This window comes from Canis lupus, chromosome 1 (assembly GCF_048164855.1).
Source record: "Canis lupus baileyi chromosome 1, mCanLup2.hap1, whole genome shotgun sequence".
NCBI classification, from domain to species: domain Eukaryota; kingdom Metazoa; phylum Chordata; class Mammalia; order Carnivora; family Canidae; genus Canis; species Canis lupus.
This window is the reverse complement of record NC_132838.1, coordinates 31,279,337-31,297,824: the sequence shown is the minus strand read 5'-3', so window position 1 is coordinate 31,297,824 and position 18,488 is coordinate 31,279,337. Positions and strand designations below refer to the sequence as shown.

General features: G+C 39.0%; 1 protein-coding gene across 1 annotated transcript; it reads left to right on the top strand.

The window, feature by feature from the left end:
- Positions 1 to 243: 243 nt before the first annotated feature.
- On the top strand, positions 244 to 16,604 carry PERP (p53 apoptosis effector related to PMP22). The gene is made up of 3 exons (XM_072825086.1): positions 244 to 531; positions 11,035 to 11,175; positions 15,113 to 16,604. Exons 1-3 carry the CDS (start codon positions 318 to 320, stop codon positions 15,337 to 15,339), a joined length of 582 nt encoding a protein of 193 aa, XP_072681187.1. The 5' UTR covers positions 244 to 317; the 3' UTR covers positions 15,340 to 16,604.
- The last annotated feature ends 1,884 nt before the right edge of the window (positions 16,605 to 18,488 follow it).

The window sequence follows — 18,488 nt, the reverse complement described above, 5'->3', positions numbered from 1 at the left end:
GCGCGCGCCGCGGCAGCGAGGCCGGGCCCCGGGGCGGGCGGGTGGGGCTCCGCGGCGCCCGGGTCACCCGAGCCGGCCCCGCCTCCGCCCGCGCGCACCCGGCCGGCCGGGCAGGTCGGGGCGGCGCGCCGTGAGTCACCGGAATCTAGGTGGGGCCCGGGCGCCCCGAGCCGCGTCCTCCCGGGAGCCGCCTCCCCGCGGCCCCTTCCCTTTTGTCGCGCTGCCCGCGCTGGCGGGCCACTCTCCGCCGGCGTCCCAGCCCCGCGCGCTCCTCCGCCCCGCGCCCCGCGCCCCGCGCCCCGCGCCCCGCCGTCGAGATGCTGCGCTGCGGCCTGGCCTGCGAGCGCTGCAGGTGGATCCTGCCCCTGCTGCTGCTCAGCGCCATCGCCTTCGACATCATCGCGCTGGCCGGCCGCGGCTGGCTGCAGTCGAGCGACCACGTCCAGACCTCCTCGCTGTGGTGGCGATGCTCCCAGGAGGGCGGCGGCAGCGGGTCCTACGAGGAAGGCTGCCAGAGCCTCATGGACTTCGGTGAGTGCCGGCGCCTCCGGGAAGCCCTCCGGGCTGCGGCTGGGCGGGCGCAGCCTTCCGAAGCCGCCCTTCGCGAACGGTCTGAACTGGGGCAGAGGTAGTGAGTGACTGGGAGAAAAAAGAAAAAAAAAAAAAAAAAAAAGTTTAGAGCTTAGGTTTCGGCATCCGATCTGAACAAAACGGAGTAACAGCTTTGGGTGGCCCAAACCAGGCTCACCGCTGGACGGAAATGGCCCTAGTGTAAGCTCTGTTTTTTGTAGGGTTTGTCAGTTACATGCAAAAGGTGATTTTTTTCAGGCATTGAAAAGTTTTAGAAGAAGAAATGTAATGGACAACCTGTATTTTCTTGGAGACCTGCCAAAATCTCTTACCATTATACCTCCTCCTGTGTTTCTTTGTAAGATTAAAATATAAATATTAAAATACGCGCCTTCCCGAGGTCGGTGTTTTCGTTTACTTGAACTAAGCGAAAGCAACTCTTCTTCCATTAAAAAAAAGGCTTTTCCATCAAAGTTTTTAGCAGTTAGATCTCAGCAGGTACTACAGTATTTTTAAGCGTCAGTCTAGTCCTGGTTAGCTTTTGTTTTAGGGAGTGTCTTTATGACTTAAGTAGGGCACTGTTTAAAAACCTCACTTATCTTAATCTGATTTGTAATCTATGCAGCAAACACATCTTCTACACCAGCAGAATGAAACAGAGTTGACAAGTTTAATATATCTCAGAGGGAGTGTTTTATTTTTCCAGCATGAAGGCAGCCTGGGTGTTTCACTTAATAGGCCCCGACTGGAGAGGAGCACTTTCCTGTCTGCTGCCACCCTCTGCTTAGGGCTGTCCTGAGAACAGCTGGGATCTGTTGTGATTAGCAATGTGGGCCTGGGGTGCAGGAGACAAGAGTTTAAGTATGAGCATAGTCGGAAACTTAAAGCTAAATGCTACTGAATGAGGCCTTAGCAACTGAGTTTAATAGTTTTAAACTCAGAAAGAAGACTACCCTGCCTTTTTTTCATTCCCTGCTAGGACCACTGACTTGATTCTTTACTCCAAAGTTGTCCACGGCTTCCAAGCACACTGTTTATTTGTGGTTCTGGTGCCCCGTATCCAGAGCTTGGTGCTGTATCTTATCTACTGTGGAATTGTGTGGAGGTTCCCACTTTGTGCTTTCCCGCAAAGGGAGTGCATGGTCCTCATTAGCAGGTAATAAAATGTAAAGACTGCATGGAATTCCTGCTTTCCTTAAAGTCTGTGTTTTTCCTCTCTTAAAACAAACAGACCGCCTGCCAGGGTTTCTATTATCTCAGATCTTTTGAAAGGAAATTAATTTCTTTGAAGTAAAGTATCTGTATCTTTTAGTTAAAATGCATTGGAGCCCAGGGTCTTGTAGGGGACTTAATAGGACTGCTTTAGACGAGTGTGTTTTTAAACAGACTGGATAATCGTGCTTGAGAACAAAAACTAATACAGATCCAAAGAGCATGCCGCAACCCCCTCCTCCACCCCTTGCTTATGAAGTAAGAAGTTTAGCACACCACTGGAAGGGAGGTGCAGTAGAGCCACCAGCAGCACTATTGCTGGGACATGATCCAGCTTGCAAGGTTTTGGCTGTGACTGCAGTCCTCTTGTGAAACTCACACAATGAGGTTTTTATTTTTCTTGACTTGCAAGATGAGCTCACCTTCGGAGGGTGTGGCGCCTCCAGCTTCAGAATGATATGGTGCTTTGTATATGGAAGAGAATGAGCAGGTTTTGTTGGTTTGATATTTTTTAATTAGGAGTTTAAAGCATTCACTCTTCTAATTGTAAAGACAACACTGATCCAGTGATAAACTATATTTCAATTTGATATAGAAATTGGCCTTTGGTAAAGTTCAATTTTCCAAGTAGGTCTTGAAAAATCTATTACTACCTTTATGATGCAGCAAGACCGATTTTCATAAGTGGGTGGTGGCTTTAACCTCCCAGTTAAGTTATTCCTATGACCTTTGCAAAGATAAGTAAGTGCTAATAATGTGTTAGACGCAGCTTTTGCTCATGACCTAGAATCAAATCATGAATCCGGGATCCACTGTCATCAGGTGTCCATGGGAAGAACCATATAGATGTGAACTCCCCAAAGAGAGGTCCATCTCAGGCTACTGTGGTCAGAGATGAGTTGGGAGTGTTTACTATACTTTCACTTCATTTTCTGTCGTGGCAAATTTTGCTTCACAAGTATACAAATTGTGTATTTCTACACTGTAGGGAGATTTTCTGGACATCTTTAACTCTGGAGATTTTCAGATAACTTCAGTAAGGCTTTGTGGAAAACAATATGTTTACAGGAGGTTTATCTAAAATGTAGTAAAAGATTTATACACACTCCCACATAAGTATAAGCACAAGGAGTAAGGTAAATGGCTCTAGTTAATATGGTATTTCAGTGCAGAGAATTGTGTTTATCTACTCTTTAAAAACTTCTTGATTATGTACTAGAAAGTATACATTGTGATTTACCATTGTAACTATTAAGAAAATATATTTAATATTTAAATATATAATATATTTAAGAAAATATATCTTCTTATTACAAAGTGTTTGACCATTTCTTTCTATTAATTGATATTAATAACATTAATATGTTCATTTTATTATTAAAAACACAGATCATTCCTGGCAAATCTTTTATTTTTATTTTTATTTATTTATGATAGTCACACAGAGAGAGAGAGAGAGAGAGGCAGAGACACAGGCAGAGGGAGAAGCAGGCTCCATGCACCCGGAGCCCGACATTGGGTTGGAATTCAATCCCGGGTCTCCAGGATCGCGCCCTGGGCCAAAGGCAGGTGCCAAACTGCTGCGCCACCCAGGGATCCCATTCCTGGCAAATCTTGGCAATAATCCTAATAATATAGCTGTTTCTATAAAGGGAAATAGTTCCTAAGAACTATGTAAAATGCAGAATATTATATTCCCCATGGTTATTGACAGTTTTTTTAAGGAATTTCAGATTGCTACATCACCTCATTTTTCCTCATAAGTGAGCCACATTATACATGGAATATTTGCCTTTACATGATATTAACAACTGAGTAAATACCCAGCTTAACCAATACTTGCTTAATTTTTTTTTTTTTAAATTATGAGCATGTAGAGCATTGAAAGAATCTCACATTTATATTTGTCCAAATGGGGAAAGAACATCCAAATGATCATTCAAATTTCACATATAAATAAAATGCAAAATTGCATTTGAATGCATATTCATGCATACTGTTTTTGTTCTGCTGGCACCCATCCCTCCCCTACCCAGTTTTAAGAAAACAACACATCAGGAGCATATTTTAAATATCAATGATACAGATTTCAAATCTCAAGCAGGCTCCTACTTGTCAGGGTGGAGACAAATGGTGATGAGTTTACCAAGAATGGCAGTGGGGAGTCAGTGCAGCTAAGTCAAAGGGTGCTTGCCTCAGCTCTGCACTCAGAAGTTCAGAGCTTCATCTTTACCAGATGCCTTTGAATACCACACAGTGCATTGCATGTGGCTTTGTTTTGTTTTGTTTTTAACATGAAATTGGTCTTGGATAAGTCCAGGAATCAGAGTATTATAAGAAGTATTTTTTTAGATCATTTCACCCTATGGTTCTTAAATATGTAGGAAATGAGAAAGATAAGTACCAACTTAATAGGTTTACATTAGGCTAAATTTGACTTAAAGAACCATGTTGAGATGATGCTCTTTTGCTGGGAGGCAGGGTGAGGTATTGAAATGTTATTATTTTATGAAATTAGGCATTAGTGGATAGATTATTCTGGGTGTGTGTGTGTGTGTTCATGGTTTTACCTAACAAAATAAAAAGTTGGCTAGTACTCAGTTGATTTTCATAATTAAAATATATATGTCTATTGACTTATAAAATCCAGACGTGTAGGAACCAGTGATCTAGTCCACTTGCTGCACTTAGCAGTAAATCAACAGAGAGCCCCATTCCCTTTTAAGTGACCTAACTTGTTTTCTTCCGTCTAGCGGGCACAGACTCCTAGGCTATAAAGAAGGGTGTAAGAGTGCACCTGTTCAAGCTTTCACCAAAGCCTGTGCTCATCAACACCACCCGTGACAAGCTAAGCCTCTCCCCTTTGTTCCACAACATAACTCAGTTCTCTGGACACTGCTGTTTGTCTAAAAGTACTTGTCTTACACTGATGGAGTTCCAATACGCTTCCATGCAAATTCTACTTCCCAGCTGCCTTCATCTAACAAACTTTCAAATCTGTGAGGATAGATCCCCAATTCCCTGCTAGTTATCTTTACTCAGTTCAGGGTAGAAATCCCTGTTTTCACATCTTCCTGTGTAGGGTGGTTTCCCCACTGAGACTTTCAAAGAAAACCATAAAGGGGGAAAGGACCACAGTTCTATAAAAACACAGTGGTAAGTAGTTATCTTCAGGTTCAGTTTCAGGAGAAAATGTGGGGCATGCAAAGAATCTCACACCAACTAGATGCCATCCCATGTGACCCTGACCTTGCTTTACTGCCTTCTAAAGCTTCTACAAAATCACTTCTTCTGATGTAGATTTTTTTGGAGTCCTGTTACGAGTTGTCCTCTAGATTTTTGCTACTCAAAGTATCCAGACCAGAAGCATCCACATTATCTGGTGGTTATAGGACACTCAGTGTCTCAGGCCCCACCTCCTGAATCATAATCTGCATTTTAACAAGATCCTTGGGTGATCTGTAAGCACTTTTCTGGTTTCAGAAGCACTGGCCTCTGTTCCTGCAGATTATCTCCTCATTGGACATGCACCAGTCTTTTTGAATATATGTTCCACCCATGTGTATATTCATTATATATTGTATATATCTTGTTTGTGTAGGTAGGATCTTTTTAATTTTTTTGTCATGAATCCAGTTTTCATTTCTGATATAAAGAATCTGTTTGACATAAAGAACCCTATACAAGCAGTATGAGATCTGACAAAAGCTCAGATTTACTAGGTAGGGCCTTTGTACTATTACTAGATGAATCGATTGTTCTAGAAAGGGACCCTACTGTAATTGGATGACAGGTTGGTATCTGCAGGGCACTGAGTAAGGGGCTAGGCCAGACTGTCTTGGTCAGTGTTGGGTGCCTACATGAGAAATTACTGAAGAATACAGCAAATCCCTTAAAAGAAACACTAACTTTGGAGGAAAAATTGGTGACAGCCTGCAGAGTATTACCCACAATACTAAAAATATTAGTAATGTTTTCATCTTACAAAGTTTTTTTTTCCCTTTTACAAGTTTCAGTTTATGGTTTCTAGATTGGCATTCAAGGTATTTATTTTATCTATCTATCTATCTATCTATCTATCTATATTTATCTATCTATCCTACTTTCTTAGTAGTTGACGTTACTGGTCTTTTCCTAGCTGTATTTACCTTGTAATGTTGTATTTTTTTCTTTCTTTTTTTGGGTAACATTGTATTTTCATATGTCGTCACTGGAAAAAAGATACAGCATTTTTCTTATGCAAAAAACTTAAAAATGTTTCCTAGGAAAAACTTAGGATTTCATTAGTGACTGTTAGTTTTGATTTAGTGTTGAATCTTTGCAAGTGATAGCAAAATTAAGTAAGCTGTTCTTCATCCAAATGGATCTTTTTTTTTTTTTAAGATTTTATTTATTTACTTATAGAGATGCAGAGAGAGAGAGGGGCAGAGACACAGGCAGAGGGAGAAGCAGGCTCCATGCAGAGAGCCTGACGCAGGACTCCATCCAGGGTCTCCAGGATCACGGCCCTTGGCTGCAGGTGGCGCAAAACCGCTGCGCCACCAGGGCTGCCCATCCAAATGGATCTTTAATGAATCTTATAAAGTGGATTTATAAGGCTGCTGGTTTCTTTGATAATAGGAACTTCTCCAAGTGATACTTAGAAAATAAATTTAGGACATAACAGATTATATGTAACACCAGATTGATTTTCCCTTAAGGAGAAAGAACAAACAAGAAACATTCCTGCACAGAAATACAGCATCTGTTTACCTGGAGTACTTGAGCACGACTTGTGGTCTCAATTCAAAGAGTGCCAATTGATGATGAGAATCTTCCCTGCTCTCTATCACAAACCGCAATTAGGAAAGGCAATAAAATTTTGCACATAAAGGGCAGACTTCTTCAGAATAAAGATGGACATACTGCCTTCCAAGAGCCAAGGACCATCTATCTGTTCAATCATGGAAGAAGTAGTAGGATAAGTTTTAAAAGCTGATATTTTTATATTGGGGTTGGTAAATATGGTATAATTTAGACCATGATATAATATAAAAATATAAATAGTTCCCAAAAGGGTTGGGTAAATTTGTAGGTATTAAGCTCATTCTGGGTATTTGAGACCAAAGGTATTTGGAGCACAGACTTAACTGTTTTTTGTTTTGTTTTGTTTCTAGATTTTATTTATTTATTTGAGAGAAAGAGATAGTGAGATAGCAAGAGAGAGCACAAGGAGGGAGGAGGAGGCTCCCTACTGAGCAGGGAGCCAGCCCAAAGTAGGGCTCCAGCCCAGGATGCTGGGATCATGACCTGAGCCAAAGGCAGACACTTAACCAACTGAGCCACCCAGACACCCCTTAACTTTTCAAAATGTCTGTCATGGAGATATGCCATGTCATAAGTCTACATGGCTGTCGGCCTTCTTGGGCAGAATATTGGGCTGGAATGACCCTGCTTAGACCAGGGTCCATCTCATCATTTTATAGCAAAATAGTCATTGATATGAGAAGGCAGGTTGTCTTACTTGTCTTCATCAGCCAGATCTTCAAAACCTTGCCTAGATTTTAGTCTTAAGTGGTAGTTAAATGATTCAGTGTGGGTGTTTCCATGCTGCAAGAGCAGGTTATACGTGTTCTACTTCTAGGGAAGCCTTTCTCAATACAAAATGCTACTTAATTTGCTGTTTTGATTTTCTGTAGACTCAGCATTTTGAGTAAACAAGTTACTACTGAATTATTTAACCTAGCATAGACCAAGTTCTTAAAATGGGCTGTGTTTCTGTTTGTGTTCACCTGTTGGCTTCAGGTTAGTGAGGTGAACTGGCTTTCTATTTTCTTAGTTCAAGTATTTGAAACTAAGTGTAAATCACACCTCAGCTATTATGTTAGAGGAAGTAGTAATAGCAAAATCTGTATTATCTTCCCCAAATAAATAGGAATAATTATTGATATTACTATTCATAGCTATATTTTTAAAACTCTAGTCTGTGACTATAAAGTTATCAATATATATTCCTTGTTAGGAAGTTTTATTGTTATTTTTGAAAATTCACATTCTGATATGCAATTTTTCATTACGTTTGCATTCCTGTGCATGTTTATACAGATATATAGCCTTTTATTGCACAGTTTCTAACCTGTGAACTCAACTTAAAAGGAAAAATCAGTATCTGCTTACTTGACTTTAATCATTGGATTTAATTGAATGTAGTGATTAGTAGTAGCCATAAAAATCCATAGAAATGTGACTGTTATTAACAGTGGGTCACATACTGAAAATAAAATGCTCTCCTTTTTGGCAGTACTGCATCTGTTTTTATGAGATTAATCATCTCTCTTAGTTCTTCTTAAACTTTAGTATGGCTATAAGAAATGTCAGTCAGGTGCAGATTCCTGGGTACTATCTCTTGAGTTCTAATTCAGTGGGTCAGAGGAAACTGCAGAAATTTATATTTTTAATAAGCACCACTGATGATTTTGACACAGTGGTCTATGGACTAGACTTTGAGATGGTCTGATGGTCCCCTTCTCTTGCATTTTCCCTTACTTGAAGGACAAGGCAAAAGTGAGATTGTTTCACATTCTGGCTTTGTTCATTTCTGTTTTAAAATAACACATTTCTATTTTACCTTGCCCCTAAGATCTCTTCTTGATCTCCAGAAAGAGAAAAAAGGTCTGGAGGAAAGTAAGGAAAATTATAAATATAAATTAGGCCCACTCATGCACTGTCTCAGCCTCATCCTGCAGCGATATTAAGGGATAATTTGTGGGGAAATGTGGTATTTCTGAGGCATATAAAAATGTTTCTTCTCCTTAATAACCTACTATGTCTCAGTCATTCATAAACCTAGAGGAAGATCTGGAAGGAGCGTGGGGATTAGAGAATCAACAGGGAAACTTTGTTCAGGCTTGTCTATAACAGATGGAGATGTAAATATGTGGTGGGTAACTGAGGAATAAGAATGTGATGATGCAGAACTTTCCAATATAGGGGAAAAAATGAAAAAACTTGAGATCCTGGAGAGAAGTCATAGGCATACTTGAGAAACTTCTTGAACGGTAAGGGGCAGAGAATTCCTAACTCCCTGCCCTTTCACACAAGAGCTGTCATCCTCACAATAATCTTGAAAGAAGGCATTTTTCATCCTGGTTAGCAGATGTGCAGGCTGATGGTGGCTAATTGGTGGTGGAGGCAGGGTATAAATGAGGTCCAACTGGCTTCCAAGCCCCGGCTCCTCTCGGCTCTCTGACATCCTTTTCCTTTGGCCAGTCAAATGATCTATCATTAAGGGAGGAGACATTTGTCAGCCAAGCTGTGTTCCAGTAGGAGCAAAACCAGGGCAGATGTGCACATGACTGTCTTTTTCGAGTGCAATACAGAGTGATAGGTTAAGAGCACATGTTCTTCCATCAGCAAAAGAATAAATAAAATGTGGGCTCTACATACAACAGAATATTTTTTGACCATAAGAAGGAATGAAATGTTGGTACAGCCCTGAAGACCTTTCGGCTAGGTGAAAGGAGACAGTCACAAAAGGCCATGCAGTATGGACCCCATTTTTAGGAAATGTCCAGAATAGACAAGTTTGTAAAGCCAGAAACTAGATTAATGGTTGCCTGAAGCTGGAGAGACGAATGGCAAGTGACTGCCAATGGATATGTGGCTTCTTTTGGGGGTGATGAAAATTTTGGAATTGTAAGTGATGATTGGTTGCACCACCCTGTGAATATAGTAGAGACCACTGAATTGTTTGAAAGAGTGAATTTTCCAGGATGTAAATTATATATCTGAAAAGAATCATGTGTTGTATTTAGACCAAGCTTGAAATCAAACTCTGATTGAATCACTTAACAGCTCTGTGGCTGTGGGCAGGTCATTTGAACTTTCAAAGCCTTACTAGATCCTCATTTCTAAAGAAATGATGATAAAGATTTTTTTATCTTTAAGTAATCTCTATCCCCAACATGGGGCTTGAACTTAACAACCCTGAAATCAAGAGTCGCATGCACCACTGACTGAGCAAGCCAGACACTCCACTAAAGAAATAATGATAATATGAACCTTTAAAAGGTATTGTGGGAGTGTCTTGGTGATTCATTTGGCTAAGCGTGCGACCTTTGATTTAGGCTCAAGTCACAATCAAGACCTGTGTCAGGCTCTGCAGTGGGCATGGAACCTGCTTAACCTTTCTCTCCTTCTCCATCTGCTCCTCCCCTGCCTCCCTCTCTTAAGCAAAACAAAATAAAATAAAATAAATCAAAAGTTATTGTGAAGATTTAGTGAATGCATGCCAAGTTCTTAGCTCAGTGCCTGGCACAGAGCAATTATGTCATCAATGTTAGTTATGCCCTCCAGAAAGCAGGTTGTATTGGAAGAGATTTTTGAAATCAGTGCAGGTTGCACAATGGGAATTATTGACTGGAATTGTTAGCCTGGGTATCATGGCTCTCCCTGTTTCTACAGGTTCAAGGTAAAACAAGGAGGTACTCGTGAGGATTTTCAAACCCAGAACTCAATTTTCACTTCATCTTGGTTGCTTATAAGGCTCATATCCATAATTAAGAATCCTTGCACTATAAATTGCAAAGTTAAAATTTAGACAATTGGATATATGTGCACCTAAACTTGTTATAAAAATCACAGCTTCTTTATAATTAAATTGTTTTAGCTCACCTCTCTGCCTGGCCATAAGTAGGTTTTCAATGATTATTTTGGCACAGAACCAGACATTAATATGAAACAAAGGTCTTTTTAAAGGTATTTGAACCATTTGCTAAAGGGATTCTAATTTAATTGTTCAACACTAAAAATGTTGTTTATTATGGTTGTGTTATGTTAGAACTTGTGTGAACTTTTTATTTTATTTATTTTTTAAAGGACTTTATTTATTTATTTGAGAAAGCACGAGAGAACAAAGTGGGGGGAGGAGCAGAGGGAGAGGGAGAAAACCTTTTAAATATACCTGTTTATATGGCTTCTTTATTACATGAGAAATAGTTGAATGAATTTTAACTTTCGTTTCAAAGATAGAAACATTTGCCCCAAATCTGGGGGTAGAAGACGTTACTGGAAGCAATTTATTAGTGCCCTCCATATGAATTGCTTACTTCTCCCTTTGAGATATGGAGATGTGTAAGTACTGTCAAAAAGACTCCTTTCACCCAACTATAGGTAGTAGAAAATAAAAAAAAAACGAAAATATTGATACTTTGATAAGGGATTTTTAAATTTGGCATGTGTATCTTATTAATCACGGTTTCTTTTCTCCCACAGCATGGGGAAGGGCAGCGGCCGCCATGCTCTTCTGTGGCTTTATCATCCTGGTGATCTGCTTCATCCTGTCTTTCTTTGCCCTCTGCGGACCCCAGATGCTCGTCTTCCTGAGAGTGATTGGAGGCCTCCTGGCCCTGGCAGGTAAGACTAAGTCAGCGGTTCTTCATTCATACCTTCCATAGACATCATCATAGTACTGCCCAACCCACCATTCTTGACAATTACACTTCCAGGTCTATTGTCAGAAAATGTGTCACCAGGGGCAGAAGTAACAGAGATGTGTTCCTTAGGGTCCAGGTGCCTTTCTTCCTGGAGGAGGTCTCAGATGATATCTTGTGTTCTCCATCCACGCTGCATGCTGCTGTCTCTTGTAGGTGACCCCACGTCCAGCAACACCCCTACTTGGAGGGACCAGGGCTGACACAGTGTGCTGTTTCCATGGGGTGTCCCAGTGCTGGCTTCCTGTGAGCCCCTTGCTATGGGGACTGGGATGTCCCTGAGCCATCTTACTTATTGAAGGTGTATTACAGTCTTATGTCCCAGGTCATGGAAAGGTTTTCTGCAGGGGGACGGGAGACCCTAGGAAAGACCAGATCTGGAACTGCCTTTTTGTATCATAGAGCTGATTCTGAGGGGTGGGAAATGGAGTGAGGCAGGTGGCTGTGGTCAGAGTGAACACTGATTAATGGACTACAAGAACTAGGAATCTAGGACCAAGAATTATTTGAAATTTCCGTTGGTCCCTGGCACTAGGGACCTCAGTCACAGAACTGAATTTAGATGGATCACTGGATTTTTCTGACAAAGAGAAAAGAGAAGGTGCTGATAAGGTTAAGGCCACAGGTCTGTTTGACATAGCAACTTAGGCCCTTGGGATCAAAGCAAAAATCCAGCCACAGACCTGGGGTGCAGGTATAGAGTGAGCACATGGTCAGAAGCCTTGGATTTAGGAGAGGTACATAAGGTAAAGCAGGAGCCCAGAGAGAGACCACCTTGTGCTGGATTCTCTGAGCTTAGGGAACGTGTTCCCAGAGCCCAGGGCAGGATGAGTTGGGAGTGCGGGGGGAGGGTGGAGAGTAGGGGAGAGGGAGGAGGACCCTGGCTCAGAGAAAGGGGGTGGCTCAGAGAACCAACCTGTGCAGGCCCAACCTTCACCTGTATATTTGAGCATTTCTCTTGATTGAACATAAGGTTTACTCTGGTTTTCTTTCTGTCTCAGAGTTTCCTTTTAGAATAATATTTTAAAATTAGGAGCAGTTTGGAACCACAAAACATGAAGAATCTTATTGAATCCCATCTCTACTTCTATTTGGCTTTCATAGTTAAATTTATAAGGCCTTATCAAGGAAACACACTTGATATCTTTTCTTCCACACATCTTAGAAGACTAGCTAGATGCCTGTTCCAATCACCATTAGAAACACACTAGGACATTAATGTTCATTACCATATGACCCAGGAATTCCACTTTTAGGTATATATCCCAAAGAACTGGAAGCAGGGATTTGAACAAATACTTGTACACACATGTTCATAGTGGTATTTGCCATAGCCAAAGGTGGAAACAACTCAAGTGTTCATCAGGACAAAATGGTTAAATATTTATGTACACACAGTGGAATATTATTCAGCCATTAAAAGGAATAAAGTTTTGATACATGGTACAGTGTGGAAGGATCTGAAAATATTATGCCAAGAAAAACAAGGTATACACACAGAAGGACAAGTATTTTATGATTCACTTATATAAAGTACCTGGAATAGGCAAATTTATAGAGATCCAAACTTACCAGGGGCTGAGGGCGGGGTGGGTAATGGGGTAAGCAGAGTTTAGGTTGGGAATATTGAAAAAGTTTTAGATACAGATAGTGATGATGGTTGCACAACACTGTGTATTTAATACTACTGAGTTGTACACTTAACAAATGATTAAAATGATAAGTATTATGTTGTATATATTTTGCCACCATTTAAAAAAAATCCCAGTAAAACTCTTTTATCCATCTTAGCATTAAAAAATGAAGATATAAAACAAACAAACAAATAAATAAATAATTTAAAAAAAGATCTGACATCATGAGTCTATAAGACTCATGAATCACTGACCTCTATCTCTGACACCAATAATACATTATATGTTAATTAGTTGAATTTAAATAAAAGTTTTAAAAAGATTATGTGAGGTAATATGTGAAAAGTACTGTGTCTGGCCCTCTATAAATGTTAAGTAAAACTTTATTGATTTTTTGCTGGAGATAAAATACCATCTTAACAGGTACTGAAATTTCAAGGAAATAAAAACACATTACTAATAAAAAAATAAATAAAAATTAAGATCTAGGAATGACCAGCTTGAGCTGACAGGCTTGCAAGAATTACTATTTTCAGGAAGACTGGTTCTATGAACTCTCACAGATTCACAGCATACTGCCTTGTGTAATTCTGTGTCCTTATTTTACATTATGACTAAATACTCCTCTTTTCCTTGAGAGCTTGACAAGTAGAATGAGAAGTTTTTACAGGAGTGAAAAGCCTAGAAATCTCAATGTACTTTTAGTGGTAATAATGTTGAATTAGGGCCTACTCAACTTTTAAGAATTACTTCACAAAAACAGTTATTTTTAATTTTATATTTATTTTGGGGTTAACATCAGAAAAATTGAGCACTGATACAATTTAGATTTTACAGAAGTGGATCCAAATTGCTATACAAACTCTACATCTGATGGACCAAAATGGGTGATGAACAATATTTAACATTTACGACCAGAGGAATTAGAGAATAATGTAGTGTCTTACACAATATTTGCAGTAGATAACAAACTTCCCAAGTAAGAGTTTGCCACTTAAAGTGTGTAAGAAACAGAAATATTTAAGATCTGCACCGAGATCACCCTTCTTAAATTGCCAGAGAAGAGGAATATTTTGAGTTGAGAAATAGAAGGAATGAATCAAGATGTAGAAACACCTATGGCCTTTCTAGCAATAAAAAAAAAAAAAAAAAGGAAAAGAAAACAACTTTAGTTTACATCTGTGAAGATAGGGAAAAAAGTAGGTAAAAGGAAAGTAGGGGTGAGGACTCTACACTCCCTGGAGCGCGGCCACCTGGCACCTCTTGGTGTAGACTTGTGTCTTAATGTTACAGAGTGAAAATGTGTTCATACCTTATGATGTGGCAGTGGACATGGGAAATAGTATGTGAAAAGAATGCAGAACACAGCATAGCATGTGGATGTTCATTATAGCTTCATAGAGTTATGCATGCTCATTGAAAAATAATACAAAAGTAGATTTAATTGAGTTCTTATTTTTTTAAGTTGCTTAAAATATTAATATGACTAATACTAATTGTGATAAGGTGACTGTTATACCAAAGAGTTTAGAAATCTTCTTGACCTGTATTTTCTTTCTTATATCCTCCTTACACTCCCCCAAGTCAGGATGATTACTCTCCTATTTTATTTCTCTTCCCCCAGCCTGGAATGCTGTTCCTCCAACCTCCATTTCTCCATTTCTATTTATTCTTCAGATTCCTGCCTCCTCTGCAGACTTTTCTGGTGCTTCTCTACATTGATCATTCACATCATTGGCTTGTTTCATTTAGTCACTCATTTATTAAATAAATATTCCAATGGTGTGCTATTAAATATCAATATCATCAAATATATGTGTATATATTATTTTTGTTAACACTGAAAATATTCACTGTGTTTGGCACAGTAAATACCAAGTGAAAAAGTACTCTTCTGAGCCACCCTGCTTTCTACTATACACCATAGTTTTGCATTTTCTACTTGAGTGAATGTAATGCTTGCACAGGCACAAAGAGAGATTCTCTAATTGCTTTCTGTCTTTCGTATATTCAGTATTCTGGTCAGTGCCAGATCTGACATACAATAGTCAATAACTTGTTTGAGCTCATGATTGATAGGTTCCCTCAACCCCTTTCATTAGCATGAAGTGGATTTAACACTTATTTAAAGGCAAAAAACAATGGTGGAAGAGGGAGTTAATCTGTTATTACCATGCATTCATTCATGGATCCGTATTCACTTTGGGATGTTTTTCTTTCCTTTAGCTGTATTCCAGATCATCTCCCTGGTAATTTATCCTGTGAAGTACACCCAGACCTTCAACCTTCATGACAACCCTGCTGTCACTTACATCTATAACTGGGCCTATGGTTTTGGGTGGGCGGCCACGATTATCCTGATCGGCTGTGCCTTCTTCTTCTGTTGTCTTCCCAACTATGAAGATGATCTTCTGGGCAATGCTAAGCCCAGGTACTTCTACACATCTGCCTAAGGTGGGGAGTGAGCAGAAGACAACGCTGCTGCCAAGATGGATCCCAGAGCAAGAAACTGTCTTTCCCAGAATCCTTTGAAACCATTTTGTAGGCAATGTTCATATCATTAGACTAGTCAATGCTAAAATAAATTTTGGGGAAAATTTCTTAAATGGTGTTAAAGTTTCATATTCATCTTTTATATATGTTTTGTAAACAAAACTTATTTCTTTTAAATAATGACCTGTAATATGCTAATATCCCCTTATATCTATGCATACCATTTATACATTTGTAAAAGAATAGGAATATGAAACTTAACCATGTATAAGGCAAAAAAAAGAAGGCTTCAAAGATTGGCTGGACCTGATCAAGTTTCTGTTTTTCCCAGATAGAATGGACTGAATCTATTAAGAGCCAATAAAAAGAGGGAGATACTAATAAAAAATGTCAGTGACCAAATATTCTAAAAGAAATGCAAAAAGTAAATATTTTCCAAGCCTTCACTTATTTAAAGAAGTGAAAGTTTCCTAAATGCATATCGTTTGTGAGAATTTCTAACTAATATCCTAAGTAATTTTTTTTTTTTTTTTTTTTGCGAAGCTTCACATTAACTTGATATGGCATCTAGGAAAGTATTCTTTCATAGTCAAAGCCTGCTGCAATAGTAAGGCCTTCATATGTAGTGAAATGTTAAGATGAAATTTTCTCTTTGAAAGTGGTTTATAGGGTTGGGGTGTGGGAAAATGCTACATTAATAAATCTGTACTCTTTTGTGTCTATATGTTCAGGAACACAGTAGACCGATTAAAAGATGGGCTAGGTCTAATTCATCACGACTATAGGCATGCTTTGGTTGCTTAGTAAAGCATTAGGAATGCCATTCTTCTCACAAAGTAACATTAAAACAGCCCAAGGAGACGAAGTGACTTGAATTATTCATCTCAGGTTGACTGGGCTCTCATCATATAGACACAGCTTCTGGTAGATAGCAATTGTAAACAACAACTTAAATGTAGTTACAAACCTGGTCGTCTTTGGAAAAAGAGATATAAACTATCTGGTATAAGACACAACAGGAGAATTCAGGGATGTGAGATTTCCCGTGAATGGCAAATAGATGATATATCACATTGACTATGATTTTTTTTTTTTTACCATTTGTACTTACATAATGAAAACCAATTCATTTTATATATCAAATTATTATTTTGTAAGTTGCAGAATAAGCAACTGCAGTTTTCATTATGAATTTTCCCCCAATAAACCAGGTGTTCTAATCTTGTTTCTAGTTTGTAGTTTTTGGTCTTGCTTTTTTTCTTTTTTCACGTCTGGGGAAGGGACTTTTAAAAAGATTCTTTGAGTGGGGCAAAATAAGAACATCGGATAAAATGAAAAATAGCTTTTCCTTAACGTTTTAAGAGTCTTGCTTATTTTAGGTATCCAGTAACAATTTTTGAATGGACTTTAAGGGATTCTAGTGGTCTGCTTCCTGGACTTCTTCCTCAATGACCAATCCCTGTCGGTACACAGATACCATACAACATCTATCTGGTGCTGCCAGCAGAGGGAAAAGGACTAACAGATCTCTTGTAGGTGCAGATGCCAGGGAGCATTTGTGTGGTTTAGCTGAAGATTCATCTTTCTCCATCTTCCTGCTTGAGATGGGATCTTCTTCCATTCAGGTAGTGGGACAGCAAGCAGTTGCTTCTTTTCCCCTTGTCCACCTTCCCAGCTGACAATGGTGTTCCAGCATGGGTTATAGGTTAAATCTCTTATGGCGTGGGTAAATGTGAAGACAGGTTGCAGGTGGTAGATTGGAGATACTTCTTACAGTGTTCTGGTTGGTTCTTGGAAGTCCATTTTTTCCCATGTTTTTCAAAATATGAGGTGAATGTTCCTCATCATAAATTTAGAAGAGTGTCACCTGGGTGATTATTTACACCAAAATTTTTTTTCTAATTCTCTGACAAGTAGAGGACTTGAAGTGACATTCAACAATGCTAAAGATGTCATCTTCTAAAATAATAGCACAGGTAACTCAAGAAGATAATGGGTAGCTAGAGATTAAAGCAACTGGAATTCCCATTATACCTGAAAATGATTCTCAGAGGACAAGGTTCTTTAAAGCAGGCACTCCTATCTCTGGATTTTTCCCTGCCCAACTGTCTTCTTCCTCTCCTTAATAAATTATACACTATATTCTAATGATGCACATTTAGGAAAAATGGCTCCTTGGGAGAATAATGAAGAATTTGACCAAGAAACCATCTGAAGACTAAGAATACATTGCATGATATTTCCCCTAGTAAAGCTGAGTGGCTTTTGGCTCTGTAATTATATTAAGAGTCCCCACCCTTTAAATAAGCAGTTGTAGGTTCCCAAACAATTATCTCACACTCACACTATAAGTAGTCAGATATGCTATTTGCCATTTACTGTTGAATATAACAAAGAAGTAATATGTCAAGGTCTTTCAGTTGGCACACAAGCTAACTATGGAATATAATTACTTTTAGCTTCAAAACAATATACTACAGGACTGACAGTAAAGTTTGATAGGCTTTCCTTTTCTAAGAAAATAAAAACAATGGAAGGATGTAGTCATAATATCTTCATTATGTTAATTTTTGCTACAAACTCCTGCTTAAAGTCCAATTAATATAATAAACATGAATGCTGAATCAACCTGTTTTGTTTTTCTAGGCATAACCAAAAAGGCCATATTTGAATCGTATCCAATTTTGGCTCTTGCTAGCTGTCCATGCTTCGGGCAGTTTACCTTCCCCTGCCTGGCCTTATAACCTCATTCACAAAATTATTGTAAATGGTCCTTTTTCCCTTCAAAGCTCTTTGATTCAGTGTGCTTGTATGTGTATCTGCTCATTTGTTATTTACTTAAACATTCTTGAGAAAAAGGAAATAGGGTAAAGTGATGTTTTTTTTTATGTGATTTTTTTTCAAAGTGACTTTCCCAGCTAGAGACAATGACTACAATCTTAATACTATGATGGAATTTTTTCTTTAATTGAAAACAAAAGAAAATTCCTTTAACTGGAAGACCACTAAATAAGTGAATTTGAACTCTATCATGAGTTTAAGTAACCCTAAAGCTTAGAAGAAAAGCTTTATTTGTATTTCAGGGAGCTTCTGATTCAAGATTGTGGAG

Coding starts and splice junctions, on each gene's coding strand:
- PERP (XM_072825086.1), top strand. CDS start 318: ATGCTGCGCTGCGGCCTGGCCTGCGAGCGCTGCAGGTGGATCCTGCCC. Junction 532..11,034: donor CCAGAGCCTCATGGACTTCG/GTGAGTGCCGGC, acceptor TTTCTCCCACAG/CATGGGGAAGGGCAGCGGCC. Junction 11,176..15,112: donor AGGCCTCCTGGCCCTGGCAG/GTAAGACTAAGT, acceptor TCTTTCCTTTAG/CTGTATTCCAGATCATCTCC.